Genomic DNA, 23,323 nt, shown 5'->3' with positions numbered 1-23,323 from the left:
TTTATATACTCTGCATTCAAATGAACTACTTTCTAAGACCTTTATCATAATAAGAACCACACCTCCTCACCCCTCTCAAAAAAAAAGATCACTACATTGAAATGAAACCAATAGAAAATACATTCTTCATTAGAAGAACAATCTGGATTGTCGATAAGAACTCATGTTTGATGTCACTACAAGACAAAGTACAGTAAAGAGTACCATATAATGCGTAAGCTCAATATATGGAAGACTCTGAGCCTCAATAAGTAAAATTTAATAACTGGATCATTCTTTAGAAGTGCCTTCCCATGGACTTCATAGAAGCGCTTCCAACTGTTTCGTGCTGGGATCCAGGTCTTCCGGGCTGCTTTCATCACTCTGCTTGCTTGGAACCCGATAAGCATCTGCAATTGCCTTCCCTTTATCCAGCACTGCCGTAGGTACGGTTTCCAAAAGGCTGTGATGAGAAAATCTTTATTCATGGGCTAATTCTTCTTTCTAATACAAGCTCCGTAGTAAGTGAAAAAAATCTGTCTTAATAATAACTTGGCAGTGCATGGTTCCAATTCTAACCCCCCAAACCTTAACCATCTGGTGCTTCAGAACATGGACTACCATAGCACATAAGTTCCACTCCACTAAATTAGGAGCTTATTGTTAGTCATTGTTTAACAAAGACTGCAAAATAATAATTTTTATTGGGTTGTCACATGTCAGAAAACGAGGGTAATGTAAAGGGAAAGTTCTTCAGTACCTGTCCAAAGCTCCCAGAGCAATATCGATCTTCCTCTTCATAGATTCAATGGAAGCTGTTGGATCATTCCTTGAAGCATGCAGCAGCAGTGAGTCAAGATCTTCCAAGGCCCTGCAAAAGAATAAACAAGTTTCAGGAATAGTTATAATAAATTTAGAAATGTCTTCCAAGGCAGGCTAGGCCAGGTGAAATCACTTGGATCTTGTTCAGGATACTTGTACCTACCTTAGGCATTGATCAACAGCATCGGAAGCAGCTTTTCCTTTACCATCATCGGTTGCATATTGTGCCACCTATAATTCCGAAGATAATGTTCAAAGCTACAAGGAACGGAGGTCAGAAAAGACTGCCACAGCAAATAAAACACGAGTAAGAACTCTATGCTAGATGGATTTGTCTTACATGTTACCCTAGAGTCTTTTCATATAATATAATACATATACAGAAGAACAAACTGCAAACAATGATTATATACAAATCTGCAGTAAGCCAATGCATTAGCAGGCAAAGTTCTGTATGCAACTTTGCCATAAAGGAATTTCCAGTCAAAGTCGCATTCTTGGACTGTTCTTTCTTATTAAGGGCTGTATGAAGTAGGCAAGCTTTAAACCCAGATTATTCCAATTCTCTTCCAATTTTGAGCCTTTCTCATAAACCCAAAACCCTCTTCTTGTAGGTGTCCTTTATAACTTCACCGCAATGAACTCTTTCATCTCAATCATTTCTCCATGCGACTCCTCAAACTTCCAATTACATCTATACCTGTTAACTACCTTGACATAGCCATTTTAGTATGCATAGAAATATTTATCAAACACGATATAAATCAAATGATCATTTTGCTCATCTTTTTTGTTTTCCCTCCGGGTAGATGATTACAAATCAAACCCCTATCCTTTATAGTCTTTAACAAATGTTTGAGGAATATTTTTGGATTTATCAATCGTGAAGGTTTTTAGGAGTCATGTATTGTCTTGTAGATCCTGAAATTACAGGTTTCACATTTTAAAGTATAGAATACTTATTATAATTAAGAAAGCAGGGTTTCAACCATTGCCATGGTCTTATTTTATGCGTAATCTTAAAGCTCGATGCATTGTCAGAACAAGGAATCAAAAATTTTTCGGCACAGTTTTGGGATTTCCATAAACATATTCACAAGGAGCTCCACCCAACATTAAGGTAACGATGATTAGGAGTACCAGCAAGGTAAAAGACGAGAGAAAAGAGTGAAATTTTGATTTGAAATATGATTACTGAATCAGACATTGAATCTTCCTTTTTAAGTGCAATACACCATTCCTTTCCCCTCTCCACACCCCCCTCCTAAGAGATCAGCTTTGTCTGACTACCCCGTATTACAACCTTGTCCTCTCTCACCACTGTCCCATCTCCCAAAAAAGTGACTGCTGGTGCATCTGTTCTTTTCCTCCTATTTAAACTGACAAATTTGTTTTCTGCTTGTGTATTTATAATCTCGTTGACATTAAGGAAAAGCCATCTATGGATTCCCTTGAAGTAGGTATTTTCAAGCACCAATGCATACTAGTTGTACCGTATCATATCAGTAAGCTTGATACATGCCCCGTTGTGCGATACTGTATCAGCATGCGGTATATGCCTCCTATTGTTGTAGCATGAACAGGAATATTGTTTGTTGGGTATAGTACCATACCATACCATAAGCTACCAGTATAGGTACCGGTATTGGTACTCCAACCCTTAAATTATAGTTTAAAATGTCTTAGTCTTCTTTAATTTGAACGAATTCTCAACACTCATACCTCCCTTACTGCTCATCATAGAATTAATAAGTTTGCCTTGGGATTCCAAATATAATATCTACACAATTTTTAACTAACCAAATACCACATCATCTTCTTATCACACATACAAAAAGCCCATGGAGAATTTCTTCCAAGAATCAGTAGGGATATGAGAACTTCAACCCACCTTCCAATACACTATCTTCACTGCAAATAGTTCTAGCAGTGATGAAGTGTAACCTAAGCAGCAAGCAGCAAATACAGGTCTATATATCAATTTGCAGCTCATATTATTTACCATAAAAGAATAAGCCACTGAGTTCGAAACGGGATTGGAAGAGCAACTTACAAGCACCAACTACATCACAGACTAAATTAAAATTAATGATTGTAAGTTTTAAATTAGCGACTCCAAGAAAAACATTTAAAACAGAGAAGAAACTACAAATCATAACCATATGTAAAGCAGTTGGTACAACACTTACTGCTCGAATATTCACGCGCAAAGATGCTGCCGGACCAGAACGCAACAAAGATCTGCTTATGCCATACTCTGGCTTCTCAACATCCAAAGATTCCTCTGAGTGAAGTTATTGACAATATGAGACCGCAGTAATAAAAAAGAACTAATGCGATTTGGGATGTAAATCATCAAAGACAGAAGATTCCAAGATGGAAACTAAAACTACTTTCCAGCAATTACAAGGCTCAGAACAAATAGATAAAAGTTGTAAACTATTTGGGTGGTAACCACTCAAGGTCTTTGTTAGTCAAGCAAAAATCACCGATTGAGTTGTAAATGTGAAATATGAAACATAAAAGTGATCTAACGCCCGTATCACATATGTGTTCTGTTAATAAACGATAAGGTTATTAAGGCAGCTAGATATCTTTGACAGAATGACAGAAAAATACAATAATGAAATGATAATTTTCTCTTTCTCAAAAAAAAAGAAAAGAAATGATAAGCATGAACCTGATGAATTAAATCCTAGACATATGCAGCAAGAGCTTTCATATTTTGATCAGAGAGTAAACAAAGGATAGGACTTCATGCCCAAATTATAAATTTGATACAGTTCTACTGTTAATCCTTTGGATGATGAGAACCATAACTAGAAGGTATAGTCTATCTTCTAGTGCAAAATCCGGTTGTTTCCCTGGCCAATAGATGGATTCGACAGTCAAGCCAATTAATGAACTTGATAAAAGATAGAGGAAACTCCATATCTAAAGAGAGACTAATGATTATATTAAATTTTCTGAGCACAAAGATGACATCTATAGTCTTGCAAGTATGACGTGACATGCATCAGGGGTTCCAGTGGTGGAGAAAAGCATCAGGCAGTGGAAGCTTATACTCTTATTTTTGGTGAAAATCGAATGCTAAGTATGAAGTTACATTGTGTGAAATAGCTTGGGCAAAGTGCATGCATTAAACATGTCAATACATTGACTTGCTTCGATTTTCCTAAGCTTCATGGTTATAGGCATGTCAATATCACAAAAAAGCAAAAAATCTTATGTTAATCATCCTTGTTTTTCTTGGGAAATACATTAATCTGTGTTTTGGAGCAAGCTTTGCACATCATCAAAAATTCTGATCCGTTAAATGTCAATATCCTCGAAGATAATATTAGATGCATAACAATGGCTGACCTATAACAGGAACAATAGAAGCCATTTGATCTTTTCCCTTCTCACAAATCAAAGTACTACTTTATATCTAATGCTTTTATCAATATATAAAGGGATTACTGCAAAAATTAATATCATAATCGTATTAGAACAGTGTTATCAAATAATGCAATTAATGACAAAACAATGGCTAATGGTAGCAGTTTGCAACACCCATTACTTTATTTAAAAAAAGAACGGGACAAATAATAACCAATCTCGCCAGTATTCTGTCAATAAAGATGACATCCGGGGCCAGTTATTATAGCCAAAATTGATCTTTTCCCGTAAATCGCATATTTTAATCCCATCAAGGTCTGTATGTATTTGAAAACTCATTTCCAATAAAAAAAGGAAAAAATCCAAAGAATTTGTCATTACCCAAATCCTTGAACTGTGCTTGCGTCAATAGAACAGCAGGTACGTATGTCTCCAGTGGATCCAACTTTTTCCTGATGACAAATCGCAAATTAAATACTCATCATAGAACAAATATCTTTCTTTTTGTGAAAAAAGGAACAATTTTACTACGGAATTGCTGGCACTTTACGTAAAAATTAATGGGGAGCTCGAATTGCCTCGAGAATCATGGGTGGTCGGTATGCTTACCGCTTAACATACTTGTCGAACGGGTTGGCGGCGTAAGCACCTGAGGGTGACGGAAAGGAATGAGATCATCAACTTCGAGTTATAGAGAAAGGGAGAGGAGAGAGATGGGGGGGAACGCACGGTTGGGGTGGGTGGAGAAGCCGCCAACGACGAGGAGGAGGAGGAAGGAGACGGAGGCGGCCCGCCTGGTGGTCCCGCGATGGTCCTGGCGGGGAATAAGAGGAGGCGCCGGCAACGACGACGACGACGACGAGGATCTCACCGGGAACAGGCGACGCCGCCCCTGGATCGAGGTGGAGATCGGAGGGAGAAGGCGGGCGGCGAGCGGGGTGGAGGCCATGAACGAGAGGACGAGAGAGCGAGGAGAAAGCCTTATCCATCTCTGGCCAAGGTTCCATTAGCGCCGTTATCTCGTGATAACGGCCACTCCAGACTTTGTTGAATGCACTCCAGTGAGTCACGGAGCTTGATTTTATTCTCTTTTTTTTCTTTTGGTAAGGCGGACATACTATACACCCTACCGGAAAAAAAAGAAAAAAAAGAAGAAGAAGCATACTGCTAGTCTTTTATCCACCGAAGAAAAAAAATTATAGAAAAATTTTATCCATCAGATAGAATCGTTTATGTACAATTTTTATTATAAAATTTTTAAAATTATAATTTTTAAATTCAGTTTATGATTACTTTTTATTTTGATAACTTACAAATTTTTTTATTTAAATTTTTTAGATAAAATTTGAAATTTAATAAAAAAACTTTATTTTTATGTGCTAGAAATAGAATTAATATAGATTTTGAGAAATTAATAACGGTGACAAAATTAAAATATTTGTCATCTATACTTGAAATTTTTGTTGGCCCAGATAAATTGGTGGAACTATAATTTTTGATATGAAAAAAATCTAGTTTACTCTCTTAGTTGGAATACATAATAGATTCTATTTTTGATTTGTACAATCTTTCCAGAGTAGGACTGAACCAAAGTGGAGTGCATTTATTTAAACTAGGAGCAACTTTATAAAAAATTTGATGGATGTACCCAAATTTTGCCCGGTACTTATCTTGCCCCTCGCGATTTTCTGGACAACAGAAATAGTTACAAGAGCGGGGAAAATCCATCGGGACAGACCAAGCGAGCCATGGCCCAAGCTCTCGCCCCCTCCTCTCTCCTATGTCTCTCTCTCTCTCTCTTCTCTCTCGCGAATAATCCTTTTTCATCGCATAAATCTAATTTTCTCTCTCTTTCTCTACGCGCAGATGCCACTGCCGCCAAATCCGGGCGAGCTCGCGCCGTTCCTCGGCTACGCCCCTCCTCGAAGTCTCCTGGGCTCGTCTTTTCCTTCAAGCGCGGCTCTCCCCATTGTAATGAATACTTACTTGTCTGTGTCAATTGATCCTTACATTTTTCCTTCTTTTAGTTGAGAGATGGCACTACTGTTATGCCCAAGATTATTACTATATCATTTTAATTCTGATGTATATGTGAAAACCAAGTATTGGGAAATCTAAGTTGAGGGATTAGCGCTGCAAGTAAAAAAAAAGAATGGGGCTTTTTTTAAGGGAGACTTCTGCCATTTTCAGTGGAACTAAGATTTGTAGTTTTAAGGTCTATCAAGACGCCTCTCTTTTCCAGAAACTTTCTTCCAAATACAAGAATTAAGCTTCCTTGTAAGTGGACAGCTGCAACTAAAATTACGATGCGCCTTGAGTTGCAATGCAACTTCAACTACAGGGCTCCAAACAGCCCCTAATATGTAGACTGAAAATAAATGGCTATCGAGGAATTTAATATTTTTAAGCTTGGTATTGGACCTCCCCTAGAATTTGCTATTTTTACCTATTTCACTCCCAAAAGTATGATTGGTTATTTTCACCTATATTAACTCAATTTAATTGGATTATTATCACTTTGTCCGTGTCTTCTCGATGACTGCATTTAGGATGAATTCCAAATTGAGTCAAACAGCATGGGTGAAATTAATGATTTTCCCCCTTCTTTCCGTTCGCGATGCAATATTGAAGTGCTAAATTTTTTATAGGAGAAACTAGAACATAATCTGATACTATAAGTTAGAATGTGTTTGTACCTGCCTTTATGGAGCAAAATAGTCTTGTGATAAAACAACAAATATTTAATTGTCGGTTTCTGCTATATGCTTCAGGTTGATCTGTTTGTGTGCGTGTGTGCTTTAATGTGTCAACTACATATGAACTTTTGCTGGTACTTCAACAGCATATGATATCTTTAAACACCTATTAGTGATTGCCATCATAGCTTTGTCTGATACAGAATTATCTTCTGTTTCAGTTGCCCTAGGTGTAGTCCTAGATTAATGCAACTAATAACTGATGGAATGAAACTGCGAGGTTCAATAAGAAGTGCCAACATGGAGAGCATAATCTATTAAGTTGATGAACATCATGAATTTTTCGTACTTCATGAGTCTTAAAGTCCTTAACTCAGACTAGATGGCTTCAATACTGTTCGCTAAAATCAAAGTGCTGAAGGAAATGAAATTTGCTGTAATCGTGCTATATTTTTCTTAATGTAATTTGAGTCTCATGTTGCAAAATGTGGAGAACGGGTTTCTCTTCGAGTGCTTGTTGCCATATTTTGCCTCAGTAAGGGAATTCTGTTTTAACATTTTTTAAAAACTTTGATTATGTCTCATCATCCTAGTTGAATTTGAAAGGTTTTACCTTTTCTTTCCATACAGTTCAATTGGGTATTCCAGACAGTTCATTACTATAGAAGTTAGTGGGCTGCTATGTGTTGCATTCCTTGTAAATGAAATTACCACCAAGTGGAGTTCTGAGCCCAATACTTGAGAATTACCTCCCAATGTTCAAACGCAGAACCTTCTCCAAGATGGAGGTGAGGGTATCTGCTAGGCTAAAGCTGAACTTGCTGTTTCTTAGATTGGTGATAGAATTAAAAAAATAAAAAATAAAAAAAAAAACACCATCTTGACTCTTTTGGACAGATGGGTTTTTTCAAGATGGTAGTAATCATGGTTTAAAATTTGTTCCAAAATACAAATTATTTCGAATCTTTGATTGCTGACTCAGAATGAGTTTTGAAGTAGATGTGCACCCTATTTCCTGTTTCTTTCTGGGAAAACTTAGTTTAGGCCAACATTAGAAATTCAACCAAACCATTACATACCAAAACCATCTAATGAGTCAAAGCTATCCAAATTCAGTTTCCGAAATACTAGTTGTTTCTACTGATTGTTTTTAAACAAAAGATATTTGACCCTGAACTAACAATGAGTGCTCCATAATATAAATTTTAAGTAGTGCTGTGTCTTTTATTTTTTTAGAGAACACCTTGAATAATGTCCAAAGAGCATGAAAAATACATCTATTAGGATGTGGACTGTGGGAAACTGGTATTCCTTTTTGTCCTTATGCAATTTGATGGAGAATATTTGAATTTTGAAGCTCTTTGAAAATGCTATATTTGAAAGGAGTTTCTTTGGACGAGTCTTGCCTTATGTAGATTTACACATGGAAAACACAGGAGGAATCAAATCCTGCCTAATGGATGTTCTGTCTTATTGTGTTAGTTGTTGTACCCTTCTCTTGTTTGGAGCATTTTTCCTGGATTTTTATGTTTTTCTATGATTGTTGCTCAAGTTTGTGTAAAGTGAGCACTTTTTATCATTATTTTTGTTTGTGTGCTTCCAGATATGCATGCTTCCACACAACTAGAACCAAGAAACATATTTGTTGTTCTGGTTTCATCTGCATGATTCCATGATGCTAAGGACCTGTTAAAGGCATTCTCGTTGAAGCAATGGAATGCATTGGACTATGGACGTGCTTAACTTCTTATAACCTTTATATTAACCAAAATCAAATAGCCAAGCAACTCAACCTAGCATTGGAATTTCTTTATTCTCTTTGTTCTCGTAGACACTTATTGCTTCATGTTCCTTGTTGGCATATCACCTGAGCCTAGAAGAGCAAAAAGTTATGAGATAGTTTGCAAACTTTATATCTACTGCTTTAGAAGGGGACCATGATCACTATTACATTCCAGAAATCTTTAGTTAGAGGAATGATTTATCTTTAATTAGCTATCTATTATTGCCCTGTAAAATATCATTTGATACCTTTCTTTAGAAATGTACAGTTTTAATCTTTTTATTTTTCATGATCTTATGCATGTAAGATGCTCGATATGTAGGCCTGGCTTCAATATATTGCCTAATAATTTTAACAAGAAATAGGCATTATGTTTCTTGTTGCTGTTACATAACAGCATTTAAGAATTAAGCCAAATTCTTTGATTTTAATGAAGGCATATGGTTTCAGTTTTTTGGATTACATCTAGGAGAAGGAAAAATGTATGTCAAGCAATGTCAGTTTCCATAAGGTGCGAGCAGGGTACAAAGCAGAACAATGGATTGGATGTATGGCTGGGTCGCCTTGCAATGGTTGGGTTTGCAACAGCAATAACTGTTGAAATAGCGACAGGGAAAGGACTTCTAGAGGTATGGTTTCTATTAAAGACTACAAATATGATGGATGTCAACTGAAATTATGAAGCATAGTGAGACTTATGGTAATGCAGAAGCATGCAAATGCTTTAATTATTTAAAAGTGTGTAAATTACACACCTTGGTTCTCCAGCTATGTTTAATCCTTCGAAGTAAGACTATGTTCTTATCTGACTTCTTGATATGTTAATTCTTTTTATATACAACAGGACAAATCTCCCTAGATGATATTGCATGATTGTTACTTGGGTATCTCCTAGCATCAAATTTGAACAAGAGCTCATTTTCATATCTGTTCCTACTATTTTGTTTCGCATAAACTGCCCTGTATCTACTCTTATCCTCCAAAATTCCTCCATATTCAAACATACTGTTCATTCATATTCTTATCATACAAAGATGCATCACCTGCCAACAAGATACACCATTTTACCTACTATAGATTAACAAGAACTTTCTCCAAAATGTTTTAAAGTGATAAGGGCTCTATTCTGATCAAGTCTTTTTTGTGAGGCCAGAAGGAGACAAAAAATGAAGTAGTAGGAAAAGAAGCAAGGGTTAGTAAGAGGATTTGATCCTAATAAAAAGCATATGATATCTCAATGATAGTTCATTACCCCTTATTGATATGCCAATCCTATATTCTATTAAAGACTGCTCTGAAATTTGAATTTTGTTAGACTCATTTTTTCAGCAATTCATCTCATTTTATCCCTTCTTTTTTCTAGAGAAGAGCGGGCGATCCACCTGCATTTTAATTACCTAGGTTTAAATACTTGGGGATGCACCATCCAAGACTCAAACCTAGAGCACCTGGTTGCTAAACTGAGAGATGTGACCACTAGGAGAAGTTCCAGTTCACATCCATCTCATTGTATCTTACTGTTCATCACCATGAAATTCTATTGTTCGCAATCCTTATGCATATAGCATGATTTTCCTTCCAACTTTGCAAGATTTTGGATTTCTTGATTATTTTTTCTTGCACCATATCTGTTGTCAGAATCGTCTCTCACTCCATGTTTTTGGCATTGCCAGCTCTTCTTTGCCTTGTTTTTGCTCAAGTAATGACTGGTCTCTGTTTCATTGAGATATGGTTAGCAGTCTGAGCCACTTGGTCATGTATATGACCTGCTTGTTCATGTGATTGGATACATTCAGCATTCTAGCAATTCTTTTGAGAATTATATTTCTTGTTTGTATTACTAACATCATTTCAAATTGCTAATAACTTAGTTGTTTTGCAGAATTTTGGATTCACCATGCCAATACCAACATTAGCATTGGTTGTTACAGCATTAGTGGGTGTTCTGACAGCATTCTTCATCTTTCAGTCTGCCTCTCAAGATTGATTGCTCTTGAAGATTTATATATGTTTTCCAGTTTAAAAAGATCCTCCATTTCATCATTTTTTTCATGCCTATGTATTAGCTGCTAAACGACAGTTCTATTATGTAAGGAAGATGGTTTATGTAATGCGTGGATCCCTTTTGGATGCCTTTTCGTTTGGAAATGTAATGCGTGAAGATGGTTTATGTAACAGTTCTTTTGTCTAGAAACCTGTCATTGTATACTGTTACTTGCAATATATATGCCAAAATGCTCTATTTCCTCCTATGCAAAGTTTCGTCTCTCTTGTATGATAAGTTGAATCAATTGCAAAAGTTCAATAAATTTATGAGTTTTAATCTTCTAGAGCAGAGGTGTTTTTTCAGAACATTGGATGTAAAGATAGCAACCTCTCATCTGCTAATGAAATCAATTCCCCTTTGAACAATGGCAATTTGATGGTAAAGTGTAAGCCTTCCTGAAACAGAAGCAAAAGTTATGGTATGGACATCAAAACTTATGCTCAACTTTTGATCATGAGATCTATAGGCCATGTCATATTTCAATAAGAGGAACAAGAGGATCGTCAAAAAGTAAAAAAGGAATATCTTCTAGGGTTTTAGGGCCTGCTTGGTATTGCTCCTGTTTTCTGTTTTTGTTTTCAAAAAACTTAGAAAGAAAAATAAACCGAATTGGGGGATCGAACATGTATAACCAAACTTCTTTGTTTTTTCAAATGTTTGTAAAATCCTTAGAGTTCTTAGAAGCAAAAATTTAATGCTTTTGAAAAAAGTGAAAAAGAAAAGAGCAAGGTATAGGGTAGGTTGTGTGCAAATGCTATCTTCAACATCAATCTCTTTATAATCTTTCACAAATTTGTCCAAAAACAAAAACACAAGCAATGACACCAAACTAAGCCCTAGCGCCATTCTTGAAGAAAGCCAGCCCACAGCACCAGACTTAGCAGAGTTGCAGCCAGACAACCACAAAGAAGCAGGAAGCAGCAGGAGCAGCAACTATTCAAAGAGCACCTCAATAGAATGGAAAGCATGGAGAGATCTGTGCATGTCACTGCTGCTGCTGCTACTGTGATTGATCCTCGACTTCCATGTCCATCTCAGCATGCATCACGCGTTCTCGACAAAGAGGGCAGATATCTGAACCCTTTATGAGCCATTGATCGATGCATGCCTGGTGGTAGACATGCCTACATCGTGGCAGTACACACGCCCCTTCTCCTTTTCCCAGCTCCTCCAAGCATATCGGGCACCGACCTAACTCAGAAGGCGTATCGGGGGACGACGACGACGACGAAGAAGAAGAAGAAGAGTCATCTATATAGATGATGACTGGCGTGCGATCAGGATCGTGGACCTGCTGTGAGCAGGGGAACAACTGATTGCAGATGAATTTGCCGAGGAGGAACGTTAAGGAAACCATGAAGTAGATGACCAGGAAGTAGAACATGAAGTCGGTGGAGTATGGTGTGGTGGTCGGAGGCGGCTCTTGTTCCGGGACTGGGGAGATTGATGGTGACAAAGGTGGAAAGGGCCTTTCCATTGGAGCGATCAAGAGAACTCGGTGATGATGTGATGAGAGCGAGAGCGAGAGCGAGCGAGCGAGAGAGAGAGAGAGAACTACTATAATAGAAGGTGGCGAGGAGAGAGGCAACTATTGGTTGGGTGGTGGCGGTGGCAATCCTACTCCTACTAGTAGTAGGAGAAGAGCTGTTATCATGAAACAGCACTCCGAGTCCAGGTAGGAGAGCCAGGTAGCTTCCAGCATTGCCCACCTTCCCATGGGAGCATAAGGGAAGAGAGAGAGAACAAAAGGATTTAGTGCCGTGTTTAGATAGAGGTAGAGTTAAAGGAGAGAACATAATCCTCTGCAAGCTGCACAAGCATAGATTCTCGAGTATCGTATCTCGAGACAGTTTCTATTTCTGCATCTAACGCAACGACTTCTACGATGACTAGAATTTTAAAATTAAAAAATTGTCGCTATCAACGGTTTCTGTTATTATTTTTGATTTAGACAATATCAGAACAATGAGAAGTTAGTTTTGGAGAAAAACTCTCACTTCATTAAGATGTTGTAGGAGTATAAGGAAAACCACAAAAACTAGGAATGAGAGGCTGAAAGCACAAATTGTTACGAGAGAATACTACCGTTGGTATTTTGACGCGATGGACCTCTTCTTTCTTTCAATACCTTGACAATCCCTCTTTTATGAAAGAGTGTATATATACGTTGTTGTACATGTTGACTTCTCTCTCAACAAATTATCAAACAAAATCAATCCAAAGGAAGAAGATCAGCTGAGGCTCATGCATGAGCATGCCTCAGGCCGCACCACATCATCAAGCCACCAATTGACACGGTGGGTCTTTACAGCATGGACGATCACTCCTTCTCGACGGATGGAGCAGAAGGATGAACATGTGATGAACTAATTGATCACTGTCCTTATGAGAATATGCTATCAAGTTGTAGATTTTCCATTTAAATCCTGAATCTTATAATGTACTTCTACGTAATCTTATAAATTAAAGTGTTTATCTATTATCTATAATCTTGTCTGATTAAGCTTTGAATTATATTGTTTTAAACTTTGTCCAATCTTGTTTTTTTTTGTTAATCTTATGCATCTTGGTAATATGCTTTTTGTTAGCTAAACTACGTTTAATATGCATCTGTTTCAGAATAAGCTCATTATTTCAGATTGGAGGAGAATGAGAAGCTCGTTCTTACTCCTTTTGAGAAGAACTTGAATATTTGGAGACAGCTTTGGAGAATGCTTGAACGAAGTGACTTAGTTATGTTCCTTTTAGCTGGATAAATATTAGTTAGAATTAATAAAGTATTTCGGATGGGGACTATTTCGATGGAAGCTGCTTGATGAAAGTTTTCATCCAATTCTCTAATTTATATGTCAAATATTTATTGTAATTTGATATCCTGCTCCTGCTTGCACAGCAACCAAACTGTGAAAGAGAATTTAAACAATCTATAACCATAATTAGTTTTTAGATTGTCTTGTTTGTCAATCAACATGTAATGGGGATTAGTTTCATTAGGAAAGGAAGGTTAGTATGTAGATCTCTTCAATTTTCCGGTTGACTGTTTTGACATAATTCTTTGCCACCCCCCGCTCGCCCACCCTCAATCTAAACCTAGATCAATTGATTTTTTTTTTCTTTTTAAACTAATGTCATCTTTTGAAGGGCCATGTAATTGGATATCATATCTTATATATTACTATTTCAAGGCCATATAAAATGACCTATTAAAACAAGTGCGGAGAGGGAAATTCAGGTTTGCCTTCTGAATTAGCAATTACACATGGGCATTTATTAAAAAAAATGAGGAAAGATGAAGTAGCACTCTGTATGCAAATCAATTATGAGATTCTTGCGAACTTTGAATCTACATTTTTCTTTTTTGGTGATAGCAAGAACCACATTAGGGCCTTAAGAACGACACTCTATTTGTATTAGTATTGAAAATTTGAACTAGTCAAGTAGCTTCACTCCATATTTTTTTTAATATAAATATAAATAATTTAACAAAACTTAAAAGCTAATACCACCTTATTCTTATATTACTCTAAACTCCTTGGGGGGTAACTTCGACCACCATTGACATCTTACCTAACTAGCAAGGTATGGTACCATCTGAACTAAAGTTTGATGTTAAAAGCTAAGCTAAAGTTAGGTAAATCTATACATCAAAGGTTTTATAATTTTTGAAAGTTTAAAATATTTTACTATTTTGATCTATATTATGCATATAATTTTTATTTTTAAGAGATAAATAAGCAACTAGGCATCATTTAAATAGCATATTTGTGGAACATAAATATTTTAGCACTCTGCGTCGAGATCTATCAGAAAAAACCAATCAAATATTTCTGTTGATGGTAAAAACATGCAGTAAGACGAGATAAAAAAAATATAGTCAATTTGGTATACCACCATAGTTATAAAAACCACGACCGTGCCGTCTGTTTGTATATTAGACAGCAATAAATTCTTTATCCACGACATATCTAAAATGGATAAGTCCATCTTCGTTGACGGAATCGAACCAACGCAGACTTGCAGCCCACCAAAATCCCCAATCTCTCTCTCTCCCCGTTTGGGACGCCAGAACGGGGGTTAGGGTTCCATCTTTTCTCCGTGCGAACCGATGGCGATCGTCGCAGCTCCTCCGTCTGGTCTGCGACGAATCCCCGTCATCCGAGTCGGAAATCGCCGCCGATCCCTGAAAAGATTTTCCTGTACGGTGATGTGAGTCGCTCATCTTGCAAAGATTTTTTTTTTTTTGGCTTTGTGGATGTTTTCTCGATTAAAGCTATAAAATTAAGGAAGAAGTAGTAATTCTTTCTAATTTGTAGTCTCTTGATACTTCTTTCTATGTTTTTGTCATTCTTGTGTTTCCTATCGTGAAAGCAAAGGGAAAGAACAAATTTGATGCTTAGATTTTGGTTATTTATTCTTCGAGAATACATTTCCACAGAAAGAGTTATCTTTTGGTCTTTTGAATTGGTGAAGTGCATAGAACTTAGCCGAAGCTTAGATGTCCAGATTTGGATCAGTATCATTTAATCATAGTTGTTTTTCGAATTTTGAAAACTTTTTATGGATGGTTTTGTTTCTCTTTTCAATTTAATTGAAAATTTATAGGAAGGATGGGCCAATGAAGTCTTACGATGATGAGAAGAAAGAAGATGATTCTGGTGGTCTTCATTTGACCATTAGAGGTACTCAGCTTGATATCTCTGCTAGCCCATCAAATATGGGGCCAAGAATTCCTCATCTTCAGATGTCATCGGGTCCATCCAACCTCCGTTTTAACAAGTTGCAGGCGTCGGATGAGGAACCTGATTGTAGTCGAACGTCCGATCTTCGTTTTGATCGGTTGCAGCCCACGGATAAGGAATGCAATTGTAGGCATAAAAGGGTTTTTGGGCGTTTTGTTGCTCGAGAGGCTCTTCTTGATGAAGAATACTGGGTAAGCTTGCACACGTGTTTGCATGGACTGCTATGTTGTCCTCTGAACCTTGTTTAATATTTGAAATTTTCCAAGATTTTGAGTTGAGGGAACTCGTGTGGGTTTCTTGATGTCTTTCCACTTTGTGCTGTTGTGATTCATGATAGACTGCAGCATGGTTGAGGGCAGAAAGTCATTGGGAGAACCAATCAGATGTCCGGTGAGTCTCTGCAACAAGATTAATATCCAATCTTGATCCTTTTGCCCTTTTCTTTTTTAGTTGTATTTTTTGCTTAAACAATGTAAAATGTAGAAAATGCTGTTAGTAATTTTGAAATTTATATCTTATTGCAGCTATCTTGAAAATTTCAAGAGGAAATATGCTGAGCAGGTATGAGATGTATCTTGGTTTGTTCGAATGATTTTTATTTATCAATTCAACCAGTCATCATGCATTAATTTCTCTTCCTTGCAGATTTAGAATGCTTGAGTTTTATGTTACCTTGGTTTGGAACCGCCTTACCTTCATTCTGAGAGAAGGGGAAAAAACATTAGAAAAAAAACAGTTAAATAAGAAAAAATTAAGGGGGGCAAGGCAGATATACAAAAGTGAAGGGTTTCAATAGACAGACTAGATGTTTCAGTGTCAACTGGCCTAGTAAATTCATTTGCTTGCAATAAAAAATATTCTGGAATTACATTCAATTGTCATAAATTGTCTGTGTACCAAAAGTCTGAAATAAAGCTGTGTACAAATATAGCAATCTTTTGGCACAGAAATACTCAAAAATATTAGGCAATCAAAGCAAGAAAATGGAAGCCTCGTCTATTATGCCTTTTGTTTTTTGACAGAAGAGTGGTCTATTATGCCTCTAAGCTGCCTTTGCGATATTTATGTTTTATTCCAATTCTTTTTCAGCATATCCCAGATTGTCTCTTCAAGGTGTTTACTCATCCAACGTGGAGAAAGTGCTTTCTATTTTCTTTAACAGGTCGAACCCTCTCTGAAGACCTTGTGACTGCTATTGAAGACCTTGTTACATATTGAGCTCTTAGCAAAACAAATAAGAGAAAAAAGAACTTTTCTCATACCAATGATAATAGCAAGCACACCCAGTTAATCATGATATATCATTGATGGTATGCTCTCAAAGTCCAGTTGGACCTTGACATTATCAAGTGTAACCTGGACTTAGTTTTGGTCCATCATGCAAGCAGTGCATAACTTATCAAGATGTATTGGAAGTGTCAATCCTTTTTTCCATCTTTTTATGACACAATCATCAGTTCATATGCACCAGTACTAAGGTAGGCTAGCTTTTTTCGATGCTTCTAAGGCCCTGATGCTTGCACTTTGCCTAGATGAGTTTGTATTATCTTTTATATCATCTTCGTCACATTATTAGTCAGGTTTTATTGTTCTGCAACTTCACTTTTGGTTTTCAATCTGATACAGGAGTTCAATGCAATAAAGAGGCGATGCAGTAGGCAGCATGCTGAGAAGTGCATCTGCATTGTTGCGGTATGGCTTAAATAATAGGCATGTGCTTTATGATTCTTATTGTTTCTCTTGCTGTCCAGTGTTAAGGATGCGATGCAGCAGCTGCTTTTTTTTTGTTTTTGTTCCTTGCTGTTTGGCTCATAAGCTTGTGTAATGAAACCCATGTAACCTGTTAAAATCACAGATATTGTAGATAATTCATATTTGATGCAAGAAGACAGAACTAGCTTCTTTTTTGCAATGTTGTAAATCCATCCATTAAATACATGACTCTTGACCAAAGATGTATAATTCCTAATTAATTTGGTGGCCTGATGATGCATATTTACCATCCTGATCTGTTATTTTAAGTAATTGTTGCTTTCCCAATCTTTTATTATCTTCAATTAGTATCAAAATTAATCCACGGATCTGCTTTATTAGTTTGTATGAAATTTAAAATACATGGTCTAAAAGAATCCCTTTCGGTGCCTTATTAGAAACTGGATTTTACCCCCAGCACTTTGTGTTGTTTGTTTATCACACAACTTTCTTGTCTTTTTAATGCAAAATTCAGATGAAGTTTAGATTCCAGAAACTAAATATTTCAAACTTCCTATCAAACCCTACAAAAATCGGAAGATCTTTGTCCATTGCACTTCTTCCTTTAATACTAGAGCTTCATGAATAAAGTTGTTCTATATGTTTTGGTATCATTGCCTAGATCCGGTGTAGCATGAGCTTGTTAAGCTGCAAGAACTTCCATGATAGGTGACAGATGGGTAATGTGATCATAATCTTTTGGCTAGTTGCATAAAATATTGCAGATTGTGCACATGGCTGGTTAACTTGAATAATCAAATGAAGATCTGGAAGGGAAGAATCTTGCTGAAGCCAATGGTTCAATCTTTACATGTTCAAAAGTCCAATACCTTCTATGGTTGTATTAGATGTGAGGAAAAGGTATATTGCTCAAGTATTGATAATGGAATTCATATGGATTTCATAGCTTAAAAGATGATCGGGAAGTTGAAGTTGCAAACTAAGACACTCGCTTGAGGTTGCTTAAGAAAATAATGTGATTATTTCCGTCATGTATGGGTGTTTTATTTCTTACAGAGTTAGCATCTACAAGTTTGTGCTTATAAAATAAAACATGTTCTTTCAGGACAATACTAATGGTACGATTGAGAGTTTTCAAATGGCAGCAATTCAAACATGTGGACTATTGCACTTTAGACCAGAAGGCCATTTTGATGCACTGGATATTGGGATGTTGTGAGGAAGAAAATTAAACTCCAAAAATATTTTGTGTTTCTTCCATGCATTTGGTAGAGATCAACAACAGAAAATAGGTTGACTTGTATGATGCAGTCACAAGAACACTATAAGAATATGTTGTGATGAAGGGATTGAGTAAAAACAAGAAAATGTTTAAAGAAAATGAACTATGTGATGAAAACTATCATGTGCACAAGGAGAATGGGAAGTTGGGAACCTAAGTTTAAAGAGCATTGGTAAACATAGAGATACACCAGAATTGATTCATCATATGTTTTTTTTTTTTTTGTAAAGAAGTTAATGTGGATGATGAGGTTCTTCAGGATGTCCAAAGGCACTAAAGAGTGTCAGTCTGTGAGGGACGCATATAGAATTGCAAAGGCCATCTATTGATACATATCACCATTTCCTAGGGGTAAAGTTTATTGTCTCTTTCATGTATTTGAACTCACAGTTGTCAAAAGTTGAAGACATCCAATGATGGGATTTATTATCATATTATGAAGGAAGATTCAGATAGACCTTCGACTCAAGGCGAGTCCTGCATAAGAAGTTGATGATGTGAGAAAAATGCTCTTTTGGTTGTTTTCTATTTTGAATCATAAGTCTAATGGTACTTTAAATATTTCATTTTCATTTTACCTCTAATTTTGAGATTCAATTTCTATTCAGGAGAGGATTGCTTCTCTTTTTTTTCTTTTTCTGAGAGGAATTATTCAAGAGAGGGAATGCTATTCAAAGTAATATTCCTTGGTTAATCATGAGTTATTCAAAGGTCTTAATTTGATTCTAGAGATTATAAGTTAGGAGACTTATTAATTTATGCATCTTTTTATAATTGTGGAATTAATTTTTATGGTTATAGAAGGATTATTGTTTTAGAATCCTATATTAGTTATAGGATAGGTTGGAGAAGTCTTAAAGTTATTTAGTTCTGGAAAGTTTTAGGTGCTCTTGTATATGGGGTCTTATGAAGAAATGAATGTTATGAGTTCCCTTTTTCCGTTACTATTTAGTCAACTGCGTTTTGAGTCATAATATGAATGCTACTTGTTTTTCAAGGCAAAGAAGACTCTTTTTACTCTTCCATGTAAGCATTTACTATCACGCTCCGAACCTGTCACCTAAGTCGACCACATAACACGACCATATGAATTCTAGAGCGATACCTTAGAGATCATGCAAGGCCTAAGATGAACAATCTCCAAGAATTTCAGAAATTTAAATCAACAGTAAATAGCTGAATAATTCAACTAAATAAATCCATTGTGACCAAAAAAATTAACTTGTTCAATTACAAGATTTCAAATATTCATCGGTAAAAATAACTAACTCATAACTCTGATGCTCGAACTCCGTGCCCAACCCATCCGAAACCATGCATTCTACGCGCACGCACACCAACATGAATATGAAGAGCATCTATTAGCAAATATAAAGTTGATAGAAAAATAACAAGATTTGTACATCAACAATCTCATAATTGAATATTGCTCAACAGATCTAGTGTATATATTTATAAACACCCATATAAGCCATGCCAGCATACCCATCAAGTTTTGATCATATAGCAACACAATCATATATATATATATATATCATCATGGATGGAAATCTCGAAATAGATGCCATATATTACCATAGTACTGTATAAACACATAATATATTACCCAAATCATCAATTTTATTCAACAGTAAGTCAGTGAGGTTATTTATCATTGACCGATTAACACAGTTCAGATCTTGACAATATTATTATTCCAGCGCTAGACTAGTCTCGCCCACACTCTAGCCCATGGCAGACTAAAACACAACATTTCTGCTCGTGGCTGGTAACCACAACATTGCATCTCAGCCGCAACTGAAATCACAAACACCACATTTCACACGTGTCGGGTAGTCCAATTGCTCCTCTTGTTCCCTATTGCATAGTTATGAAAAATTCAATTTACTTATAGTTAAACACAATTTATCATTTTGATTTGATTCTGATGTCGGACTAATCCCAGCCATGCTCTAGCCCATGATAGGCCAATCACATACCATGCTTCTGCCTATGGTCGGCAATCGCAATATCACAACTTAGCCCACGGTTGACACACCATGTTTCACACATGGCCGGCTAATCCAACTGCTCCCCCTTTTTTCCACTCTTACAATTATGTAAAGTTCAATTTGATTATGTCACAACTATGATTAAACTGCAGTTCATTATTTGGAATTGATTTTTTGGCATTGGACTAGTTACATCCATACTCCAGCCTGTGGTAGGCCAAACATAATACTGCACCCCAGCCCAAGACTGACCCAGCATATACGCCATGTTTCTTGCGTGGCCAACCAATCCGGTGCCGCCCATACCCCATTTTATAATTATATCAAAGTTTTTATTTATTTATAGTCTACATGATTTCTATAATCAATCACCAATTAATAAGTTTCATATAGAGCTAGACTAAGTAACATCAAAATCCATGCAACATCACATCAACACATAATATACATAGCAATATGTATAAAATATCCACAATTATGTAGATATATTTATATACAAAACTTTCATAATCATGTAGATTGTGTTGATGGATTCTTACCTCTACCAGTGACAGATTAGAACACTAGGTACATCGATCCTTTCCTCGATCTACGAACTTGGGGCATTAAATAAATCTGCCCAAGACCTTCTTGTCTAGACAATTGCTCACCTAAGATTTTGGCGAGCGCTCAACTGAAATTTTTGGTGAGCATTGTGAGTCAAGGATGTTGGATGCCAAGAGGAAAAAAGAATTAGCGGTGGTTTAGTGGTGGCGATCGACAAAGCTTGTCGGTGGTGAGGCGAAAAGGGGTGTGAGGGTTTTTAAATAGTCGTTGGAGACTAAGTTTCTTAGCTCTCGTAGAAAATCGGAATGGAGGAGTCCGTCTCCTACTTCAAGTCGAACAGGGTTGTATCCTTTTTTTTCTATCTCCTGCTCCAAGTTGGCAATCCTTTTTTTTTTCCAATTTCCTACTCTAACTCTTATATCTGAGTCGATCAAGTGGATTAGGCCCAGTTCCATATTAGCTGGGCTGGGTGTTACATTTACGCGTCTGGACCTAATTCCTAAAGATACTAGGAACCTTGAGGATAGTGTAAGGGATATCCCTCCATATGAAGTGACATGTAAGATTTTATGCATTGGTTGCTTCTTTTTCTAAATTGTGCAACTCTCTGGGCCCTTAGTGCAATGCCTCAGTATCTTGGTGGGTTTTTACTTATAACTTCTTCTTTATTATCTTAATCATCAAAAATTGAAAGACACTTTAAAATGTTATATACTCTAGTCTTGTTGTTATTCATAGCTTTAACTTTCTCTTCTGTTTTCCTTCATTGGTAGTTCAGTCAATCTCAAAATCAGGATAGCTAAAAGAAGATCCAGAAAATTTGAAATTTGGATATTTCTTCTGTAGGATTCCCTTAAAGATCTAATTAAAAAACTTAGGTTACTCCTTATGCATGTAGCCCTACTGATTTGCCATGCAACATGCAATAGCAGAAAAGTATTACTTCTTTTGTCCAAAATTGAGATATGTTTTTAGATATTTGTAACTATATCTTTAACTTCTTTTGATCTTTAACGTGTTAGAACCTAAGGTTCCTTGTACCTTCATGCATCAGTGTGGTATTACATGCCCTAGGTTCCATTTCATCTTCCCCCCCCACCCCCCCACCACAAAAAAAAAAAAGAAAAAAAAAAGGAACTCTAAAACTTCCATAATGTTTTGATTTCATTTCCTTCATTTAACTTACCCCATCCTGTTTCAAAACTATCAGGTAAAGAATGATGAAAGAAATGGTAAGCGTACTGTATTGAGCAGCATAGTCGGGACTCTGGATTTAAACATAAGACATCTTTTATGTGGAGAAACATTTCCCGGGGTATAAAATCTCATGCTTATCTCTTCCACAGAATTCGTTATATTTCTCATAAAACTTTGTTTGAGTTAAATTTTTAATAGGAATGCACAAAGCCATCTGCTTTTTCCAGCATCTACCAAGCAGATCAACCGAAATATGGTTATGTGGCAAACTTATGCGTTGCAAAATATGCTCGCCGTCAAGGGATTGCAAGCAACATGCTGTTTTTAGCTTTTGAAGCAGCCAAATTATATGGTACAATTATGAACTTTCTTGTTCCTTTCTTGAGGTGTTTATGCTTCCGCTGGTAAAGTAAGGAGATCTGTCTATCCTGCGATGATGCATGAAAGCTGCTTTTTACAAATTATTGTACTCAGATCTTGCTAAGCTGGTTATCATGTGGCAGGCGCTGATGAGACATTCGTGCATGTGCATCAGGATAACACTGCAGCTCAGAAACTATATGACCGCACAGGATTCCAGGTATGCCATCATAATATCCACATATATGATTTGCTCCTCATATTCTGGTTCATACTGTCTGATATTGCAGAACTTTGCAGATGGTTGATACAGCGATTCCTCATTTATTAGCGGAGAAGAAATATTTGATGTCTTTCACGACTAAGTCCTCTTCCCCAAACGCTGACTGCTCCCATGTTGTTGCATAGAAAAAGTCAGTTTCCATAACAGTTCTATTGACACATCATCCCATACCCTATGGTCTATTAACGAAACTGATAGGGTGTGGCAGAAAATACTCCAAAATGAGTTGTAACTTCATCCACACCAAGTCCAAAATTGTGTGCAACTTATTGGTTATAAGTAAAAAAACATCTCATTATCACTGATTTTCTCCTGAATTATAGAGTTTAACATTTTGTCAATTTGTGTGGTCCATGCGTTGCTGTGATGCTAACCAGGTGCATGTGGTGGCAATGGCAAAAGATAAGAAGCTGTGCGACAGCATGACAGATACAGCAGGGAAGGTCGAAGGCTGAGAATTATAAACTTAATCTGTTCTTACAGATATATGGAGCATCTGTTAAA

The 23,323-nt window shown here is 36.6% G+C and overlaps 3 protein-coding genes across 7 annotated transcripts; 2 read left to right on the top strand and 1 right to left on the bottom strand.

Moving 5' to 3' along the window:
- Positions 1 to 102: 102 nt before the first annotated feature.
- Positions 103 to 5,235, bottom strand: LOC103712609 (uncharacterized). Of its 4 annotated transcripts, none has more exons than XM_088701711.2 (7): positions 4,912 to 5,235; positions 4,792 to 4,831; positions 4,564 to 4,634; positions 2,991 to 3,085; positions 965 to 1,032; positions 740 to 850; positions 103 to 663 (listed from the first exon to the last, which is right to left on the bottom strand). In XM_088701711.2, the coding sequence occupies exons 1-7, from the start codon at positions 5,129 to 5,131 to the stop codon at positions 654 to 656; spliced, it is 615 nt and encodes a 204-aa protein (XP_088557837.2). In that variant the 5' UTR covers positions 5,132 to 5,235; the 3' UTR covers positions 103 to 653. The 4 variants fall into 4 exon arrangements, with proteins under 4 accessions (XP_088557837.2, XP_008797399.3, XP_088557838.2 ...); XM_008799177.6 differs by having other exon boundaries at positions 103 to 442; XM_088701712.2 differs by having other exon boundaries at positions 103 to 416.
- A 609-nt stretch (positions 5,236 to 5,844) lies between these two features.
- On the top strand, positions 5,845 to 10,913 carry LOC103712598 (stress enhanced protein 1, chloroplastic-like). The gene is made up of 4 exons (XM_008799167.6): positions 5,845 to 5,964; positions 6,049 to 6,153; positions 9,112 to 9,290; positions 10,544 to 10,913. Exons 1-4 carry the CDS (start codon positions 5,931 to 5,933, stop codon positions 10,646 to 10,648), a joined length of 423 nt encoding a protein of 140 aa, XP_008797389.2. The 5' UTR covers positions 5,845 to 5,930; the 3' UTR covers positions 10,649 to 10,913.
- A 3,723-nt stretch (positions 10,914 to 14,636) lies between these two features.
- LOC103712584 (Acyl-CoA N-acyltransferases (NAT) superfamily protein) lies at positions 14,637 to 23,124 on the top strand. Of its 2 annotated transcripts, XM_008799149.5 has the most exons (9): positions 14,637 to 14,914; positions 15,311 to 15,638; positions 15,785 to 15,837; positions 15,972 to 16,008; positions 17,074 to 17,139; positions 22,190 to 22,294; positions 22,375 to 22,528; positions 22,680 to 22,756; positions 22,837 to 23,124. In XM_008799149.5, the coding sequence occupies exons 1-9, from the start codon at positions 14,814 to 14,816 to the stop codon at positions 22,942 to 22,944; spliced, it is 1,029 nt and encodes a 342-aa protein (XP_008797371.2). In that variant the 5' UTR covers positions 14,637 to 14,813; the 3' UTR covers positions 22,945 to 23,124. The 2 variants fall into 2 exon arrangements, with proteins under 2 accessions (XP_008797371.2, XP_088557836.2); XM_088701710.2 differs by lacking the exon at positions 22,190 to 22,294.
- Positions 23,125 to 23,323: the final 199 nt, after the last annotated feature.

The sequence above is a fragment of the Phoenix dactylifera genome, chromosome 7 (genome assembly GCF_051530095.1).
Source record: "Phoenix dactylifera cultivar Ajwa chromosome 7, Ajwa_hap1_PhDact_Kaust_v1.1, whole genome shotgun sequence".
Classification (NCBI taxonomy): domain Eukaryota; kingdom Viridiplantae; phylum Streptophyta; class Magnoliopsida; order Arecales; family Arecaceae; genus Phoenix; species Phoenix dactylifera.
The sequence above is the reverse complement of the archived record's forward strand: the minus strand, read 5'-3'. Positions and strand labels throughout refer to the sequence as shown.

Bases quoted from the DNA above. Each gene is read 5' to 3' on its own strand.
- LOC103712609 (XM_008799177.6), bottom strand. From the start codon at position 5,131: ATGGCCTCCACCCCGCTCGCCGCCCGCCTTCTCCCTCCGATCTCCACC. The intron at 4,832-4,911 runs GTGCGTTCCCCC...CGTCACCCTCAG, and splicing joins CTTCTCCACCCACCCCAACC to GTGCTTACGCCGCCAACCCG. The intron at 851-964 runs GTAGGTACAAGT...ATTCTTTTGCAG, and splicing joins GCTGTTGATCAATGCCTAAG to GGCCTTGGAAGATCTTGACT.
- LOC103712598 (XM_008799167.6), top strand. From the start codon at position 5,931: ATGGCCCAAGCTCTCGCCCCCTCCTCTCTCCTAT. The intron at 6,154-9,111 runs GTAATGAATACT...ATATGGTTTCAG, and splicing joins CAAGCGCGGCTCTCCCCATT to TTTTTTGGATTACATCTAGG. The intron at 9,291-10,543 runs GTATGGTTTCTA...GTTGTTTTGCAG, and splicing joins CAGGGAAAGGACTTCTAGAG to AATTTTGGATTCACCATGCC.
- LOC103712584 (XM_008799149.5), top strand. From the start codon at position 14,814: ATGGCGATCGTCGCAGCTCCTCCGTCTGGTCTGCGACGAATCCCCGTC. The intron at 22,529-22,679 runs GTACAATTATGA...ATCATGTGGCAG, and splicing joins TGAAGCAGCCAAATTATATG to GCGCTGATGAGACATTCGTG. The intron at 22,757-22,836 runs GTATGCCATCAT...AGAACTTTGCAG, and splicing joins ATGACCGCACAGGATTCCAG to ATGGTTGATACAGCGATTCC.